Below are 17,465 nucleotides of genomic sequence, written 5' to 3' on the forward strand. Positions count from 1 at the left end.
TATTATAGCCTTCATCTCTAATAGGTCCATTTGATTCTTTTTTATAGTGTGTATTTCTGCTTTTATATCTTGCAAGAATTTTCTCACCTCCTGGAACTTGTCAGCTCCTTTCTCCTGCCTTTTCTGCAGTTCATTGTCTCTCTTCTTTACCACCTGCGTTAGCTTTGTCACTATGAAGAATTTAGAATTAAATTCTTTATCAGACATTTCCATGAATTTCATTGTACTGTCTGAGGATAAAGAGGAGTTATTCTTTTCCCTTGGAGAAGAGGTATTTTCTTGCTTTCCCATATTTCTTGTGACCCTGCGGTGATTTCTAGTCATCTGATGGATGGTGCGTTTCTTGCTAATTCTTGAAGTTCAATCTGAGCATTCAGAGGCGTGCAGGAGGAAGTGATCTGCAATCTCTCTCCATTCCTTTTTCACTCTTTGTGCTTCAGTTTCAGTGGGAATAGAGGAATATTCTGACCCTAAGCATATTCAGATGTTTGGATCCTATAAACTTGGACCTGTCTAGACACTTAGTGTGTAGAAGCTGAGGGGCCAATGAATCAAGATAAAGGAAAAAAAGGAAAAGAATTAAAGAAGAGGAAAGAAGAAGAAAAAAATAAAATAAAAAAGGAGAAAGAAAATATTATAAAGAAAACTTTAGATTTTAAGTAAGCAAAAAATGAAAACCACACAGGAGAAGTTTTAGCAGAAAAATATTAATTTTTAATTAAGGAAACCAGTATTTCACAGCTCAGGTTTGGTATCCATCTCAGGGTGGGGCTGAGGGTGTGTCTTTCCTAAATGGAATGGGGAAAGGCACCAATTAGCACAGTAAAGGAGGGGCTTAAGAGCCCAAGAGAATACTTCACCTTAAAAAAATAAATAAAAAAAATTATAAGTCACAGGGAGACACGGAGAGACAGAGAGAGATGGAGAGGAGACAGGTAGCCCTACCCACTAGAAATGAGTCTGGAGGGAGAAGTCTCAACAGAAAATCTTCATTTTTAGTCAAGGAAACCAATTATTTCACAGCTCCTTTGGTATCCATCTCAGGATGGGCCTGGGGGTGTGCCTTTTCTCTCTCTCTCTCTTTTTTTTTTTTTTTTTAACCTTTTAGTCTGTCTATTTAACTGCTATCTATGTCAGTAAGATACAATAAAAATAAATTCCAGGCCAGCCTATGGCCTGGTGATTATGTGGTTATGTGAGCTACATCCCACATGGTCGACTACATGGTTTGAGTCCTGGCCCTGGTGGCTTGAAAAACATCGAGAGAGAGAGAGAGAGAGAGAGAGAATGAGAATGTGTGTGCATGTACACACACACTCAAAATCCCCAAAGAAGGTAGTAATGGAGGAGAAGGGATTGTGGCATGACCATCCCTCACAGGAGTGCTTTCTTTCTCGCTCTCTCTGTTCCTCTCCAGTGAGTACACATACCTTCTGGTGAATTAAATACATACAGAAATTTCTAGAAAAATGATCACAGTTTGGTTGTCATAGGAATGTCCAATCACTGTGAGTCTCTAAATGCATACTCCTAATTTCTGCACTTCCCTTGTTGGACCAGTGACTGTCTGCACACTGTGAACAACACTCTGAATATCACTGTCCTAAAGGAAGTCGTTCATGTGCACATGAAGAGACATGTACAAAAAAGTCCGTAGTGATACTGTTCCAATAATAAGGGAAATGGAAAACATTCAAATGATTTCTAAAAGGAGAATGACTGAAAAATGATATATATTTATACAGCAAACTAGCAGTGAAAATGAAGGACCACTGAACATGTAATGAACACTAGAAGCATAACGATGAGTGAAAAAAAATCGGTAACAATAGATCACATGCACTGTGACACCATTTTTATAAAGCTAAAAAAAAATAAGCAAAGCCAGGAGGAGGTTCCCTGTATCTTTAAAAAAAAAAAAAGTTTTAGCTGTCAGAGGGTACATGTGCCACCCAGAGAAGAGAGAGGAAGAGAGAAGAGGCATCCACTATGAGGCATCGTCACACTGCAGTCCCTTCTTCTCTATTTCTCCATCCTGTTGGAATTTGGGGCATGCACACACATGTGCCCAGCATATTTTTCAAGCCACTGGGGCTGGGATCTGAACCACAGTCCACCATGTGGAATCCCTTAACCCCTAGGCTATGCTATATGGCCTGCCTCTCTAAGCAGGGGAAAGCCAGAGGGTAGGATGGCAGATATAGATGCAATAAGTTTAAATAAACAAACTTGGCCTTTTCCAGTTGAACAAGCTCAATTCTTCCTCCTTCTTAAATGATTGCCGTCTCTTTCACCTCCATTTCATTGCCAAACTTTTAAAAGTCATCTGTGCTGTTATCTCTACTTCCTACCTTCTGGACACAGCAAGGCAGTGAGTGTGAAATTCAACACTTGTTTTCCAGTGCTTATCTGCCTAGCCTCTGGGTGTCATTTGGTCGTCTTCTCTCCTTGGTAGAATACTCTCTCCTAGTGTCTGTACCCTCCGCTGGTTACCCGCTCGGTTCCGCTCCTGTTCCTATCTGTAGGTTGATGACTCAAATATGATAGCCAGCTGCCCCAAGGACATCTCCTATTTGGGCACTTCAAGCTTGTCATCTCAGTAGCTGTAAGAATGTCCTTCTGCCTTTCTAGCGAGAGGTACCTTTTTTCAGATCAGACTTAGGAATGTGGATGCCTTCTCTGCTTTTTCTTCTGCTTTAGTCTGGTTTGTCACTAACAATCGAATGCCATAGGCTAAGGAATTTATGAAAGATAGAGGTTTATTTAGCTCAGCATTTTAGAGGTCCAAGGTCAAAGGGCGGCATCTAGTGAGAGTCTTCTTGTTGTAGGGAATCTCTGCCGAGTATCACATGCTGAGAACTCGTGTGAGTGTCCATTTTAGCTCTAGTTTCTTTCACGAAACCTCTCGGATTGAATCATGGAGGCCTCACCCTGATCTAATCCTAATCACCTCTCAAAAGCCCACCCTCTCAATACCAGAGTCAGATTAAGTTTCCATTCTCTTAATACCTTCACAGTATAACCAACTTCAACACATGAATTTTAGGGGGCCACATTCAGATTATGGCATTCTCTATTACTGTCCAGCACTGACCTGGTTTTTATTAGAACTCTCAAGGAGGCCCCTTTGCTACAGCCCATTTATCGTTCCTGTACCTTCCTCTCCCTGCCCTCTTCTTTTTCAGGTGTTTCTATGTATTTTCTCTCTTCCTCACTGTCAAGGCCTGTTTGTTTTTTGGAGAGTTTTGATTTTTTCTTTTTTTGATATAGTGTGTGTGCCAGAGAGAAAGTGAGAAATCACCCCCTGCAGGTATGGCCACACCATAATCCCCTCTTTTCTGTTCCCCTTTCAGGGTTTTGGGCACATGCACCCAGTGTGAGTTTCAGGCCACGGCATCCAGGACTCAAACCGTGGTCGATCGTGTGGGAGTCTAGTGCCTTAATCACTATACCACCTGCTGGCCCCATCAAAGCCTCTTTGTAAAGGGTTTTTACCAAGAAAACAGGCATCTCCTGTCTTAGTCCTTTCAGGCTGTCATAACAAAACAGCTTAGATTTGGTAATTTAGAAACAATAAAAACTTATTCATAGTTGGGGAGGCTGGAGGTCCAAGATCGAGGCACCAGCAGATTTGGTGTCTGGCAAAGGCCGCTCTCTCTTTCATAGATGGCACCTTCTTTCTGAGTTTTCTCATGAGGTTGAACAGCTCCTTTGGAACTTTTTTTAGAAGGACACTGGTTCTGTTCATGAGGGTTTCACCCTGATGACCTCATCACTCCATACCATTGCTTTAGAGACTAGGTTTCAGCATGCGAATTTGGGGGGAAACAAGCATTCAGGTCATGGCAACTCCTTTCTTCAAAACCGTTAGATCCACATGATCTTCATCTGTTGCTCCGGGAATCCAAGAGACATTTGGCAGCAAATTCCCTAAAGTTCTTTATGACCATTTCCTGTCAATTTGACACTCCTGTCGACTCTGTAATATGACTTCTTTCAGCTCCAGAAATTGTGAACTACGAGCCCCTGGGGTTGGAGGCCGACATGTGGTAAGTTGCACAGGCCTCCCAGGTGGCCTTGGGGTGCTTCTGTGGATAGAAAGTGGACCCTATTTGGGATGACATCCCTTGACCATGAAAGCCCCTTTCTCTGCTCCCTTTGCAGAGCCCCTGGCTGCTCCAGCTGTGGGGGACCTGGGGCCCACACAGCTGGAGGCAGCTGGGCTGGACCTGAGGCCAGTTAGAACATTAATGGGTCAGAACTTTGTCAGCAGCAGAGGGGTGAGGAGAGAGGCCAGGCCAGAGGTGGCTGAGCCTGCCACAGCTGTCCAAGGGTCCTCACTAGTAACTGCAGCCAGTCAACCAGCCAACCACGCGGTTAGGGAACCTCAAAAAGGTTGTGGAAAAATGAATTAAAATATGAGTTTATTTTGGTGTCAAAAAATGTTTGCAATCCACCCACATTTCCAGGAACACACTTCCCGCAAATGTTTTGAAGACCCAGTGTGTGTTCTGGGCACTGCGTTTGGCCTGGGGAAACTGCAGTGATTGATTCTCTGCACGGAAGGGACTTGTTTCACCTGAACACTGCTTTACAGCTGGCCAAGCACCTTCATTACCTGGTTTTTCTAAAATCCTGCTGACACCCTGTGGGTAATTAGCATCAGGAGGAGAAACAGGCTCAGGTGACAAGGTTACTTGCCCAAGTCACAGTCTGCAAATGCAGCAGCCTGATCTCGCACTCAGGATCTCAGTGTCTGTCCAGAGCTCAATGACTCCAGACAGTGACTTCTTCCCTAGAGAATATATGGGGAGGCCTGTGCTGGGCCGGGATGGGTCGGGAGCCAGGTGGCCTTGACTTGACCGCTGTTTGTTTTGCAGGAGCATAGGCGTCATCACCTACATCCTGTGAGTATCTCTGATCCCCGGGCTCCATCCTAGCTTAGATCTGGGATAACCAACCAGAAGGAATGAGAGAGTGTCAGTCAGACAGACAGTCACTGAGCACCATCTTAAGCCGGGTGTGTTACGTCATAAACCTGAGGCTAAAGCACCATTCTGCACATGACCCTGGGGCTTAGGCTGAGGAGGAATCTGGAACAGCAGCCCCAGGCCCTCTGTAAAAAAAAATTCAGAGCCAGGGCCGCCTGCTCAGCCTTGCCTGCCTGAGGTGTCCTGGGAGAAGGTCCGTTTCACTCAGACGTGTGAGACAAATCTGAAGCTGCCTGAGCCCGCCCTGATCTTGCCTCCTCTTTATCTCCTTTTCCCCTTCTTCCCCCAAATCCCTGTTCCCTCCTCTTGCCTCCTTTCTCTTTCCTCCTTTCCTGTCCCTGGAATATTCTGTTGCTCAAGCAGAGATTTCCAGCACGGCTCTGGTATGCAGTGGGTTACATCCGGGGCTGGAGTCCTACGATGCTGTCCCTCTCCATCTCTGTGGTCCCGGACAGGTCTTAACCTCTGGGCCTGTTTTTCTCATCAGAAAAATAGGAATCACAGAATTCCCACCGCGGGTGTGTTGGGAGGGTAAATACGCCCATGTGCAAGTTCCCCAGCCTGGCTCTGGAGGGTTAGTGGGTGTTCCCTCCATCAGTGCTTCCCAGCTGTCTTCCCTCATGGCACTCATGGAAAATGCCGTTTTGAAATTTTATCAGAGGGCATGTATTCCCAACAGAGAGAAAGGGAGAAAGACCCCCTTCCCCCTACAAGGGCACAGTCACAACGCAATTCCTCCTCCGTTTTGCCTCCTTCTGGAATTTGGGGTACCCATGCACACGTGCCCAGCGTATTTTTCAAGGCCCTGTCAGGGCTAGGAGTCAAACTGTGGTCAGCTATGTGGGATCTGGCTCCTGTAACTACCAGGCCACTGAGCCAGCCCAGGAAAAGGCTGCTTTTCTTTGTTAAGGTTTCTGCCATAGAGTGCATGTACTTGCAGGAGAGAGACAGTGAGAGGGAAAGTGAGAAATCACTCCCCAGCAGGGATGGCCATGCCACACTCTCCTCCTGGAATTTTGGACATGCACACGCATGTGCTCAGCATGGTTTTCAAGCCTCCACGTCCGGGACTTGAACCATGGTTGGCCATGTGAACATCCAGTGCCCTAAACCACCACACCACTGCTGACCCCAGAAAATGCTGATTTTGTGGCATAGTGGGTAAGAGTCATCTGAGAGCCATCGTGGGCCCATCAGCGCTTACCAGCTGAGGGAATCATTCTTGCAAAACCCCTTAAGTCAGTTCTCTGACTCTCCTGGCAGTACCTGGACTGGGGGACTCTGAACAATGCAGTGGACTCCCTAGAGCTATAGCAGAGGGTCTCAGCCCTGGCTGCAGAGTGGAGCTTTTCATAGCTATCAGAGTCCGGGCCCCACCTCAGAGCTATGCCATCGGAGTGGCTAGGGGTAGGGCCTTGATCGCACCTTAGCCTGGGAAATCTTTTCATCTCCTCCTTTGACTGCTGTTAGCCTCAGTGCAACAGATGTAGATGTCAACTCGACCATGCAGCTGCACAGGGTCACCCTGCCCCCTTTTCTGCATCCCCCAGTCCTTCATCTTCCTGCTGTTGTATTCGGGAGAGCCGTGTCTCTGTGTCTCTCTCCCTTCAATTTCTGAGTCCATCCCAGCACAGTTGCTCTGTCGGGTACTCAGCAGGAGCTCTAAGGCCCTCCTTTCCGTCTTTCCTGCCATCAGAGCCAGGGCCGCCTGCTCAGCCTTGCCTGCCTGAGGTGTCCTGGGAGAAGGTCCGTTTCACTCAGACGTGTGAGACAAATCTGAAGCTGCCTGAGCCCGCCCTGATCTTGCCTCCTCTTTATCTCCTTTTCCCCTTCTTCCCCCAAATCCCTGTTCCCTCCTCTTGCCTCCTTTCTCTTTCCTCCTTTCCTGTCCCTGGAATATTCTGTTGCTCAAGCAGAGATTTCCAGCACGGCTCTGGTATGCAGTGGGTTACATCCGGGGCTGGAGTCCTACGATGCTGTCCCTCTCCATCTCTGTGGTCCCGGACAGGTCTTAACCTCTGGGCCTGTTTTTCTCATCAGAAAAATAGGAATCACAGAATTCCCACCGCGGGTGTGTTGGGAGGGTAAATACGCCCATGTGCAAGTTCCCCAGCCTGGCTCTGGAGGGTTAGTGGGTGTTCCCTCCATCAGTGCTTCCCAGCTGTCTTCCCTCATGGCACTCATGGAAAATGCTGTTTTGAAATTTTATCAGAGGGCATGTATTCCCGACAGAGAGAAAGGGAGAAAGACCCCCTTCCCCCTACAAGGGCACAGTCACAACGCAATTCCTCCTCCGTTTTGCCTCCTTCTGGAATTTGGGGTACCCATGCACACGTGCCCAGCGTATTTTTCAAGGCCCTGTCAGGGCTAGGAGTCAAACTGTGGTCAGCTATGTGGGATCTGGCTCCTGTAACTACCAGGCCACTGAGCCAGCCCAGGAAAAGGCTGCTTTTCTTTGTTAAGGTTTCTGCCATAGAGTGCATGTACTTGCAGGAGAGAGACAGTGAGAGGGAAAGTGAGAAATCACTCCCCAGCAGGGATGGCCATGCCACACTCTCCTCCTGGAATTTTGGGCATGTACACGCATGTGCTCATCATGGTTTTCAAGCCTCCATGTCCGGGACTTGAACCATGGTTGGCCATGTGAACATCCAGTGCCCTAAACCACCACACCACTGCTGACCCCAGAAAATGCTGATTTTGTGGCATAGTGGGTAAGAGTCATCTGAGAGCCATCGTGGGCCCATCAGCGCTTACCAGCTGAGGGAATCATTCTTGCAAAACCCCTTAAGTCAGTTCTCTGACTCTCCTGGCAGTACCTGGACTGGGGGACTCTGAACAATGCAGTGGACTCCCTAGAGCTATAGCAGAGGGTCTCAGCCCTGGCTGCAGAGTGGAGCTTTTCATAGCTATCAGAGTCCGGGCCCCACCTCAGAGCTATGCCATCGGAGTGGCTAGGGGTAGGGCCTTGATCGCACCTTAGCCTGGGAAATCTTTTCATCTCCTCCTTTGACTGCTGTTAGCCTCAGTGCAACAGATGTAGATGTCAACTCGACCATGCAGCTGCACAGGGTCACCCTGCCCCCTTTTCTGCATCCCCCAGTCCTTCATCTTCCTGCTGTTGTATTCGGGAGAGCCGTGTCTCTGTGTCTCTCTCCCTTCAATTTCTGAGTCCATCCCAGCACAGTTGCTCTGTCGGGTACTCAGCAGGAGCTCTAGGAAAGCATGTTACGCTGGACTGAGTTGAAAGGCTGGTGGTGGCTGCCCGGAGCCTCCCAGCCCAGGCCACTGTAGGGCTCAGAGGTCCTCGAGTCCATCACCCCATTCCATCTCCTTGCCTGCGATCACGTGGTTCCTTCTCTGTTGTGCTCAGCCTAAGTGGAGCATCCCCTTTCCTGGGAGACACGAAGCAGGAAACGCTGGCAAATATCACAGCCGTGAGTTATGACTTTGATGAGGAATTCTTCAGCCAGACGAGCGAGCTGGCCAAGGACTTCATTCGGAAGCTTCTGGTTAAAGAGACCCGGTAAGAGGACTGAAAAAGCCATTGGCTTCTCAGGTACTGACCCTCTCCTGTCAGTCTGTCTCCACGGGGCCACAGCTGTCACCCGCACCATTGTGCTCTAGTCTGGGTGGATGTTAAGAAATGTGGACCGGCTGAGACTTGGCATTCAGCTTGTTTGCTCGTCTTTCTGCTCTCTTCTGCTGAAATGCAAATGTGTGTGTGTGTGTGTGTGTGTGTGTGTGTGTTTGGAAGTTGGCCTGTTTTTTTTTAGGGCTGGGAGTGGAGGGAGGCTAGCTCAGAGAGGTCAGAACAGTGGGAGGGTAGAAGACATGCTCATCCTGCCCCTTCTGTGGGGTGAGCCCCGTGCCCGTGGCACCAACAGAGGAGATGAGCCAGGAGTCGGAGGGTGGTGGGTGCCTAGAGAACGACTGGGATGGGGCAGAGGAATGAGTCACAGGTTCTAGAAGGCTGTGTCCTATCGGTTCCACGGACTTCAGAGAGGGCCAGAGTGGGGTCCTCTGAAGGGTAAGGGCCCTGATTCCCTAAAGACAGTGCCAGGGAGGGTCACCCTACCTGGGTCCAGAGCAGGTCTGAGGACGAACAGAAGAACAGACATCAGAGGCTTAGCAAGGGAGAGCTGGCTTTTGGAGGGTGCAGGCAGCTCAGCAGTGCCTTCGTGGCTCGCAGTATGGTGTTAGGCCTTTCGACTTGCAGGGGAAGACGAGGGCTTTGACAGGAAAGTCACCGGCAAGGGGTCTGCCTGACCCACCTTCCCTTGGGTGCAGGCGTGCAGCCCATTCCCCTCCATCTTTGCATCCTCCACCCCGCTGGTTCGATGGCATTGGTCAAAGGATGCCAAATACAGGTTTCGGAAGCTGAGGATGGAGCTCCCCGCTGTCCTCGCTGCTTTCTGATCATCAGTTTTCTCATCCTCATTGCAGGAAGCGGCTCACAATCCAAGAGGCTCTCAGGCATCCCTGGATCATGGTAAGGGGCTGGCTCTGAGTTGCTGTGAGCGGGCAGGTGCCTGCTCTGTGCCGGGGCTGCCGGGTGGCCTCTGCACGGGGCCTGTGGAGGGGCCTTTGCTCAGAACACTGACCTGCGGGCACAGATGGAGGCTAGGCAGGGCCCCACATGGGCCAGATGTTCAGACAGGTTCATGCTACCTTCAGGTTGTATTTCACCGGTTCAGGTAACTTACAACATGAAGCCCCCACAAGCCTCAGCGGAAACTCTTTTTCTTTGGAGCCATCTTACAAAGTAGTCTTTGTTGGGGGAACATGTCCCTGTCACTTGTCAGAGCAGAAACCAGGACTACCCAGTTGGTTAGAGATCAATAGCACCCATCCCTGGCTTTGGGCTCAGGCTTCTTTCTGATCTGGGGGGTGCCGAGTAAAGGATGACACTCAAATCTGTCACCCAGCTTCCTCAGGAATGGCTTTCTGAGACCAGAGCCTGGTGGGGGAGAGAGGTAGCCCCTCTGATAGGGTGATTTTTCCCTTCCAGGGACGGTCAGAGTGAAAAGGTGACTCCCTGCCTAACTCGCCCTGTAACCGAGTATCTAGCTGCTCTCTTTCAGAGGGTCTTCTAGGCTGGTATGGTGAAAAGCACTCTGGGAGGGTGGGCTCAGAGACGGAGACTCCCACCATTGGTCTGCTGACTGGCGAGCTACGCACACTCTGCCTTCCCCAGACTTCCCTTCCCACCCCGAGTGTCAGTGAGGAGGCTGGGAGGGTGCTCTGTGTGTGCAGAGGAGAAGGGAGCGAGGCTGTGGAAGAAGGAGGGCAGGAGGGCTGGAGTGCTCTGGAGGTCAGGTCCATCTGCTTGGTTAAGTGTGGGGACGGCTAAGAACCCTCCAGGTGCAGGTGGGCCCAGAGCACAGGGCTTAGGAGTCCTGGGGCAGCTGCCTGCTCAGCGTGTTGCCAAGGCCTGAGGAACCCGGAAGGAGAGACGCTTAGGCCTCATCTCTCAGCATGGCCCTGGGTGCTTCAGTCTTAAGTGGATGCGTACAGATCCTGGCTGTGCCTGCTTGTCTGCGTGAGCACCCCTTAAACGCTGTGCGTGTGGAGACCCTCTCTAATGGCCGTGGACCCCTCTGCCTGAGGTGAGCATGCGGGCAGGCAGACCCCACACCCCTTGACCTTTCCTATGGTCTGCGGGTTGCCTGTCCTGCCCCGGTTCTCGCCGAGGACTGACGCATGTGGCAGATGCCAAGGAGGCTGCGCGTGTGCCTTCTGCCTGCGCCTCAACCGCCTGCGGATCGTGTGTCAAATTAACATCTGGTTCTCTGTCTGCGCACCTGCCAGTCAAAAGGAGAAGTCAGAGCCCCCGAACAGCGGCAGGCGGAGCCCACCCAACTGAAGACCAAGCGCCTGAGAGAGTATACCCTCAAGTGCCACTCCAGCATGCCCCCCAACAACACCTATGTCAACTTCGAGCGGTTTGCCCACGTGGTAGAGGATGTGGCCCAGGTGGAGCAGGGATGCCGCGCCCTGGCGGGGGCCAATGACACTATCCAGGACGACGTGGAGGCCCTGCTCTCCATCTACAACGAGAAGGAGGCTTGGTACCGAGGGGAGAATGAGCGTTCCCGGCACGACCTGTCCCAGCTCCGATATGAGTTCCGCAAGGTGAAGTCCTTGAAGAAGCTCCTGCGAGAAGACATCCGGGCCACAGGGTCCGGCCTTGGGAGCGTGGCCAGGAAACTGGACCATCTGCAGGTGCAGTTCGAGGCTCTGAGGCAGGAGCTCTCGGCAGACCTCCGGTGGCTCGAGGAAATGGTGGGCAGCTTCCAGCTGGAGAGTGGGAGCTCAGAAGACCTGGGCTCCATGTGCCGCCGGGATGCCAGTGACCCCCTGTCAGAGCTGTTCAACAGATCGTGCACCCAGGAAGTCCTGGGCAGCTTGAAGCTCTGAGCCTGAGAGTCCCATCCCGCAGAGCCTGTCCTCTCCGCCCTCACAGCAGCATGTGTGTGTCTGTAGCAGAGACTTCCACACCCTTCGGATCCAGAGTCACCGAGGTGCTAACTAATTATTCATTTGGCAACGCCCCTCAGCAGCCTGGTTTTCTGGAAGGGTGTTGGTAAGGCAGTCAAGCTGTTAAAATAATTAGAAAATGGAAAATCCTCTCTCCCCCGAGAGCACCCTGCTCCAGAGGGAGGACGGCTGGCCCTATGGAGCTGCTTGATCATCGGTTTGTTCACCTCTCACTTCGGCCTTCATGCCTTACAGACTGAAGCTCTCCATCTCGAGGACCATTTGCGTTAACTAGGGGTAACTAAGTCAGCATGGTGCTCTTCTGCTGCAGAAGCTGGGGCTTTCGACTGCACCGAGGAAATATTACCTGTCATTAGGTCTGTGACCTCACTTGTCCTCCAAAGAGCTCTGTGAGATAGGAAGGCGGGAGGTGATATTATTATTACTGCCGTGTAACTCATGAAGGAGATGGACTCAGAGAGGGATCATTCCTAGCCAGTTGGCAGAGATGAAACAAAAACCCAGGATGCCCATCTCTAAGATGGCGACGTGGGAAGGAGTAGTGAGGCCTTGCTATAAATATCCACCTCAACATTAAGGTTCACATCCCAGGGCAAAGCGAGCAACTTTGTGAATCCTTCCAGATGTAAGCGGAAGGCATACACCTGCAGAGAACTGTCCCAGGAGCTGCGTCCCAGGAGGCACCGTCTCTGTTCTACCACCCTGGCCCCATCTGATGGCCAGCCTGCAGGCAGGAGGGAAGGGGCAGCTCTCCCCCTTCTCCATCCTTTCCCCAGTTCTGGCTAAGAGCCCCAGAGGTACTCAACAAGGAGCTTACCTTTTTTTATGTGTCTAGGTCGTTGGGCCCTGAGGGTTTCAAATCTCATGAGTTTTCAAAGAAGGTGAGCATAAGACTGGGAGGTTCCAGGTTCAGTGTTCCTTCCAGAAAATGCTTTGAGGGTTTATTTCCTTGTCTCCCTTCCCCGAGAGGGGTTGTAAAGGACTGTGCAGAGCATGGAGCGCGGGCCCAGCACTGTGCTAGAAGTTTGAGGGTGGAGGGAGGCAGACCCTCTCGCTGTCTTTACAGCCTCCCGAAGCATCCCTGTCAGTAGGTGCAATGGCTGTGGACCCCTCTGAGCAGATGCTATTCCAACTTGGAGATGAGGAAACAGAGAGGATGTGATTTGCTTGAGGGCACATGTTTAGTGGCAGAAGTGGAGGCCTTCTGATGACAAATCTTGCTCCTTGTCTTCCCCTGCCCGCCCCCAGCTCCAGGAGTTCACTCTCCATTTCTGGATTCATTCATCCACTCTCAAGTCATTATTGGACACCTACCAACATCCAGAGACTTGACTTGAGTCTAGGGACGTAATGTTGAGTGAAAACAGGCCTGTTTCCTGCCTTCAAGGAGTTGTCAGGCAAGGGAGCTCTCAGGCTAGTGACGGATTTGGACGGTAATCAAGAACTGCACAAGAAACCTCAGCTGGGACATATTCTAGGGAAGACAAGCCCCAGCTCTTAAGGGCCTGCAGTGGGGTGTGATCTGGTCAGGTGGGCATCCCTGAAGCAGCAGCACTGGAGCTGAGATCAGCGAAGCAAACCAAGGCAGGAGAGAGATGTCCCTCACAGGCTCTGTGACGTGTGGGCGCGCAGAAGCTGAGAACATGAGGGTGGGAAAAAAGCTGGAGGAGGGAGAATAGGAACACAGTGGGGATGTGGCTGGAGAGCAGGCAGGACCAGAAGGGTTTGGGCCATGTTAAAGAGCTCTGCCTTTATCTCAAGGGTCAAGGGTCATGGAAAACCACTTCTGGGTCCTGGGCTAGTCAATGGCCCCAAGTGCTGGTGGGGAAATCCCAGTGAGCAGTGCAGACAGGAAGTGGTTTAAGACAACACATGAGTTGTGTTTTTGTGGTTTATGTGTGTGTGTGTGTGTGTGTGTGTGTGCTAGTTTAGTTTTTGCAGTAGGGTGTGTGTGCTCGCTGGAAAGAGATGGGGTTGGGGAAGTGAGAAATCAACCCGGGGGGCATGGTCTCACTGCAGTTTCTTCTACTCTAGGCTCCTCTCAGGATTTTTGAGCACACACACACACACACACACATGTGCCAGGTGTGTTTCTCAAGCTGCCATGTCTGGGACTCAAATTGCATAGTCAGCCATGTGGGACCTAGCGCCTTGACTTCCATGCCACCTACTGACTCAGACATAACATTTTTGATCTTGTGAAACCAAAATTCTATCTCCCCCGAAAAAAAAGAAAAAAAATCCTATCTCCTTTTCTACCAGCATGATGGATCATTTCAAATATCATATATAATATTTGTAACAGAAACTTTTTAATCCATTATGAGAAACTATGATTATAAGATGCACTATTATTTTACACCCACTAAGAAAAATTAAAAACCCAAGATAAGGCTGTAACAGGAGACCCTCCACAGAAGCCATGTCACCCTCAGTGATGGGGCAAATGAGAAGAAGGCCGCACAGAAAGAGAGAGCAAGGAGGTGTGTATGTCTTGACCTTGACTCTAGGTCGGGCTCGCAAATGCCCCATACTCCCAAGAAGAGGAGCCCCAGGCTGGCAGCACTCATGGAGGTTTGCTTTCTGAATTTGCACGGTCAGTGTGGTCCAGAAGAACCTCAAGCAAAGCATGTAATGTCCAACGGAAGCGGCCTCTCCTGGAGGACCACCTTCCCTACAGGCCAGCAGGGGTGAAGTGAGGCCATCGATTGGGAGAAGCCTTCTGATTTCAGAGATCTGAAAATGTGTGTCTTAGGATCATTAAAAGATGGCAAAAGCCCTATTTCCTATGCCCTCCCAAGAACATTGGCACAAATGACTTGCCTACGATCTCTCCAAGGACTTATCTACTGTCCCTCCGAGGACTTACCTGCCTTGTCAGGAGACGGCATCTATTGGGTTGTCGGGAAAGCCACGACACATTTTTGCATAGAAAAACACATCATGACTTTCCTGATGACCTAATACTTGTTAGGCATCAAACATGGCAAATATTAAAGGTCCCTTTGATCCCCATGTCAACAGACGCTGACCTTCAAACAGCCATGTTTGCTAGAGGAGAGAAAGCCACTGGGTGGGCAGTGCAGGGGGAACTTTCTAGTGAAGATCAAAATAAAATGCAAGCAAAGAGTAAGATGTGGGCAATGATTTGAATTAGGGAGACTGAGAAAAAGGAGGGAGAAGTGGTTATTTTAGAATCACGGAGTCACCTACACACTGTCGTGCCGGGAGGGTCCTCAGAGACCCAGTGTGATATGGCCCATCACAGGCAAGACTTGCCTACAGTCACCCATCTAGTTGGTCTGAGTGGGGCTCAGAACCCTCAGGGGTTTTCCTCACAGTGGGTAGGTACCCTCTCTGTTCATGTCATCATTGGTCACTGCTTCTCATCCACTTCTTTTAAAAAAAAAAAAGAATGATTTTATATAACTTTATTTATTTATTCATTTTTAATTTTGACCAGGGAAGGACAGAGAGAGAGAGAGAGCCACCAGGTCCGGAACTCAAACCACAGTTGGCCACATGAGAGTCCAATGTCTTTAACCACCATGCCACCTGCCAGCCCCGTTATTCAGACACTTTTCAAAACAGAGCCTCTTCTGCACAGAGAGCTGCTAGACACTACACAAAGTAAATGGAAAAAGGCCCCCAGTGATTCAGGGAAATCAGAGAAGACTGTGCCCTTCCTCTGTCCCTTGGCCCATCAAAATCCTGTTCTTTGATATCAGAACCTGATGCCAAGGGACCAGTGAGTTCTGTGGAACTCAGCCAGGGAACCTGCTGGCTGGCCCCTGTGTGCCCATGGCTGGTGTTTTAACAGCTGTGTGGAAGGCCGAGCTGGCGGTGCCAGGATGGTGTGGGGAGGGGATGTTTCACCGGTACCCAGAGGAAAGGAAGCTTGGGGGCGGGTAGGATCTGTGGCAGGCCCCTCTGCCACCATGGAGGACTTATAATCCTCCAGACCGCAAATCAAAGGTTGGCTTCTGTGCTCTGTTCAGGCCCATCCTGGGTTGCTTGGGTGGGCAGAGGGGAGTGTGCGACGTCCTTCTTCCAAAGGAAGCTGGACAGGTGCACAGCCGGTCCCTGCTCCAAGGCAGATGCTCCCAGCACGTGACAGCTGACTTGTGTGGGAAGGTGGTGATGGCTTGGTAATGGATGACAGCAGAGGCAGGAGGCAGGAGGCAGGCCAGGAAGGGGTGGAGCTGAGCAGTCAGCGGGAGAAGCCAAAGTCTCCTCCGTGCCCCCTCCCGTCTCTGCTGCAGCTGATCTCGAGGATGGGGGCTTCCCGCCCTGCTCAGTCACACAGTCCAATCGGCCCATGCTGGGGTGGCTGTGTGCCCGGCTGTCACCCCCACTGCCAACCTTCTGTAAAGGTCCGTGGAGCTAAAGCCTTTGCTTCTTTGTGCAGTTTTTGGCCTGTGGGGAAGATTCTCTGCGCTGGAGAGGAGGCCTAGCAGTGGGCATGTTCGAGTCGCAGAAGGGGCCAGTTTGGTTAAACACACACTGGTGGTGTGCTGGCTTGTGGGGGTGAGGGGGAGGTGACAGATAAGGACAAGACAAACCCTGAATCAAAGACCAGTGGCTGGAGCAGATGGGGACCTGGCTAGCAGTGATGGGAAAGGTGATGGGGAGTGAGAAAACAGAGGTACCCAGTATCCTAGGAACCAGGGAGCTGATTCTGATTGAGGAAAGGTAAGAGGGCAGCAGAGAGCAGAGGCTGCCTCAGGGAGGGTCCCCACCACAGATGACACGCACATGCACACGCACATACACAGGCACACGCACACACACAGGCACACGCACCCTTAAGCTCTGGCCTCAGGAAGGCGCTGAGTAGAATTTGAAGGAGGGGGCGCACCTAGATTGGGGTCAGGAACTTAAACTCTCATGTGGAGGTCAAAAGAGAGAGACTTGGAAACCAGCAGTTAGCGTAATGGCTATGTCGCTGGACTCCCTCGTAGTCGACCGTGGTTCGCATCCCGGACCCGGTGGCTTAAAACTCACTCCGGGCGTGTGTGCGTGCGTGCCCAAGATCCCGAGAGGAGAATGGAGGAGAAGGGATTGCGGCGTGACCATCCCCCCTGGGGGTGATTTCTCGCTTTCTGTCTCTATGTCTCTCTCTGTCTGTCTGGCGAGCGCACGCGCCCTATAGCGAAAACCTCTCCAAAAAAAAAAAAGAGAGAGAGACTTTATTTGTAACTTTTTGTTACAGAAAGACCTCAAGACTTGCACAAAAGTTTAGAGGACGGTACAGTGAATTTCACGCACCGATTAACACCAGCAAGTCGGGGCCAGTCCTTTTTCACTCATCTCCCCTAATAGTGTTTTCTGGAGGATTTGTAGTTTTGTTTCTTTTTGTTTTTGTTTTTGCTTTTTTTAATGAGAGAGATGTTTCTACCGGGTTTTGGCACATCGCATTCCTCTGCCCCAGCCTCCCAGTTTGCCAGGACTGCAGGTGTGCGCCACCATGCCCAAGCTATGGCAGCCGGTTTAGGATCCAAACCCGGATCCCCCATGTGCCCTGGCTTCGTGCAGCAGAGCCCTCCAGCTTGAGCCACTGTGGCTGGGCCCTGTTTTAAAGCAGACCTCAGACTTATTTCACTCAGCTTCTTCAGCGTGAATCTCTCATTTCTCTGTGATATAATCACCTGCCATTATCGTGCCTGACAGCATCAGCCATGCTTCCTCCGTCCCGTCTGGACACCCGTCCTGAGTCCCCACACCCTCGCTGCTCTCAGGGGTGTCCTCTTACAGGTGGTTTATTCCACTCGGATCCAAGCACAGCCCGCACGTGGCCTTTGCCGATACATCTCTCGAGTGACTTAGATTTGGAACAGTCAGGGGAGAGAGTGTTTGAAACTTTTACTGGAGATGAAAAACTGCTCAGAAAACTGAAGATCCCAGAGAAGAGAAGTGAGAGACTACGTGTCTCTCTGTGTGTTCACGCTGAGACCTAATTTGGAAAAGTGAGAC

At 50.7% G+C, this 17,465-nt stretch overlaps 1 protein-coding gene across 4 annotated transcripts in view; it reads left to right on the forward strand.

The window, feature by feature from the left end:
- The window catches only part of DAPK2 (death associated protein kinase 2), a 190,118-nt gene that overhangs the window by 162,750 nt on the left and 9,903 nt on the right, over window positions 1-17,465 (forward strand). For 3 of the 4 annotated variants that reach the window (XM_006141743.3, XM_014593295.2, XM_006141744.3), the window contains 5 exons: window positions 4,001-4,049; window positions 4,881-4,907; window positions 8,365-8,517; window positions 9,438-9,483; window positions 10,803-13,598. In XM_006141743.3, coding sequence (XP_006141805.1) covers window positions 4,001-4,049; window positions 4,881-4,907; window positions 8,365-8,517; window positions 9,438-9,483; window positions 10,803-11,411 — 884 coding nt within the window. In that variant the 3' untranslated portion in view covers window positions 11,412-13,598. Of the gene's footprint in view, window positions 1-4,000; window positions 4,050-4,880; window positions 4,908-8,364; window positions 8,518-9,437; window positions 9,484-10,802; window positions 13,599-17,465 lie in introns of those variants that run through there. The other variant, XM_027765772.1, reaches the window with a different exon arrangement.

This window comes from Tupaia chinensis, unplaced genomic scaffold, assembly GCF_000334495.1.
Source record: "Tupaia chinensis unplaced genomic scaffold, TupChi_1.0 Scaffold000063_1, whole genome shotgun sequence".
Taxonomy (NCBI): domain Eukaryota; kingdom Metazoa; phylum Chordata; class Mammalia; order Scandentia; family Tupaiidae; genus Tupaia; species Tupaia belangeri.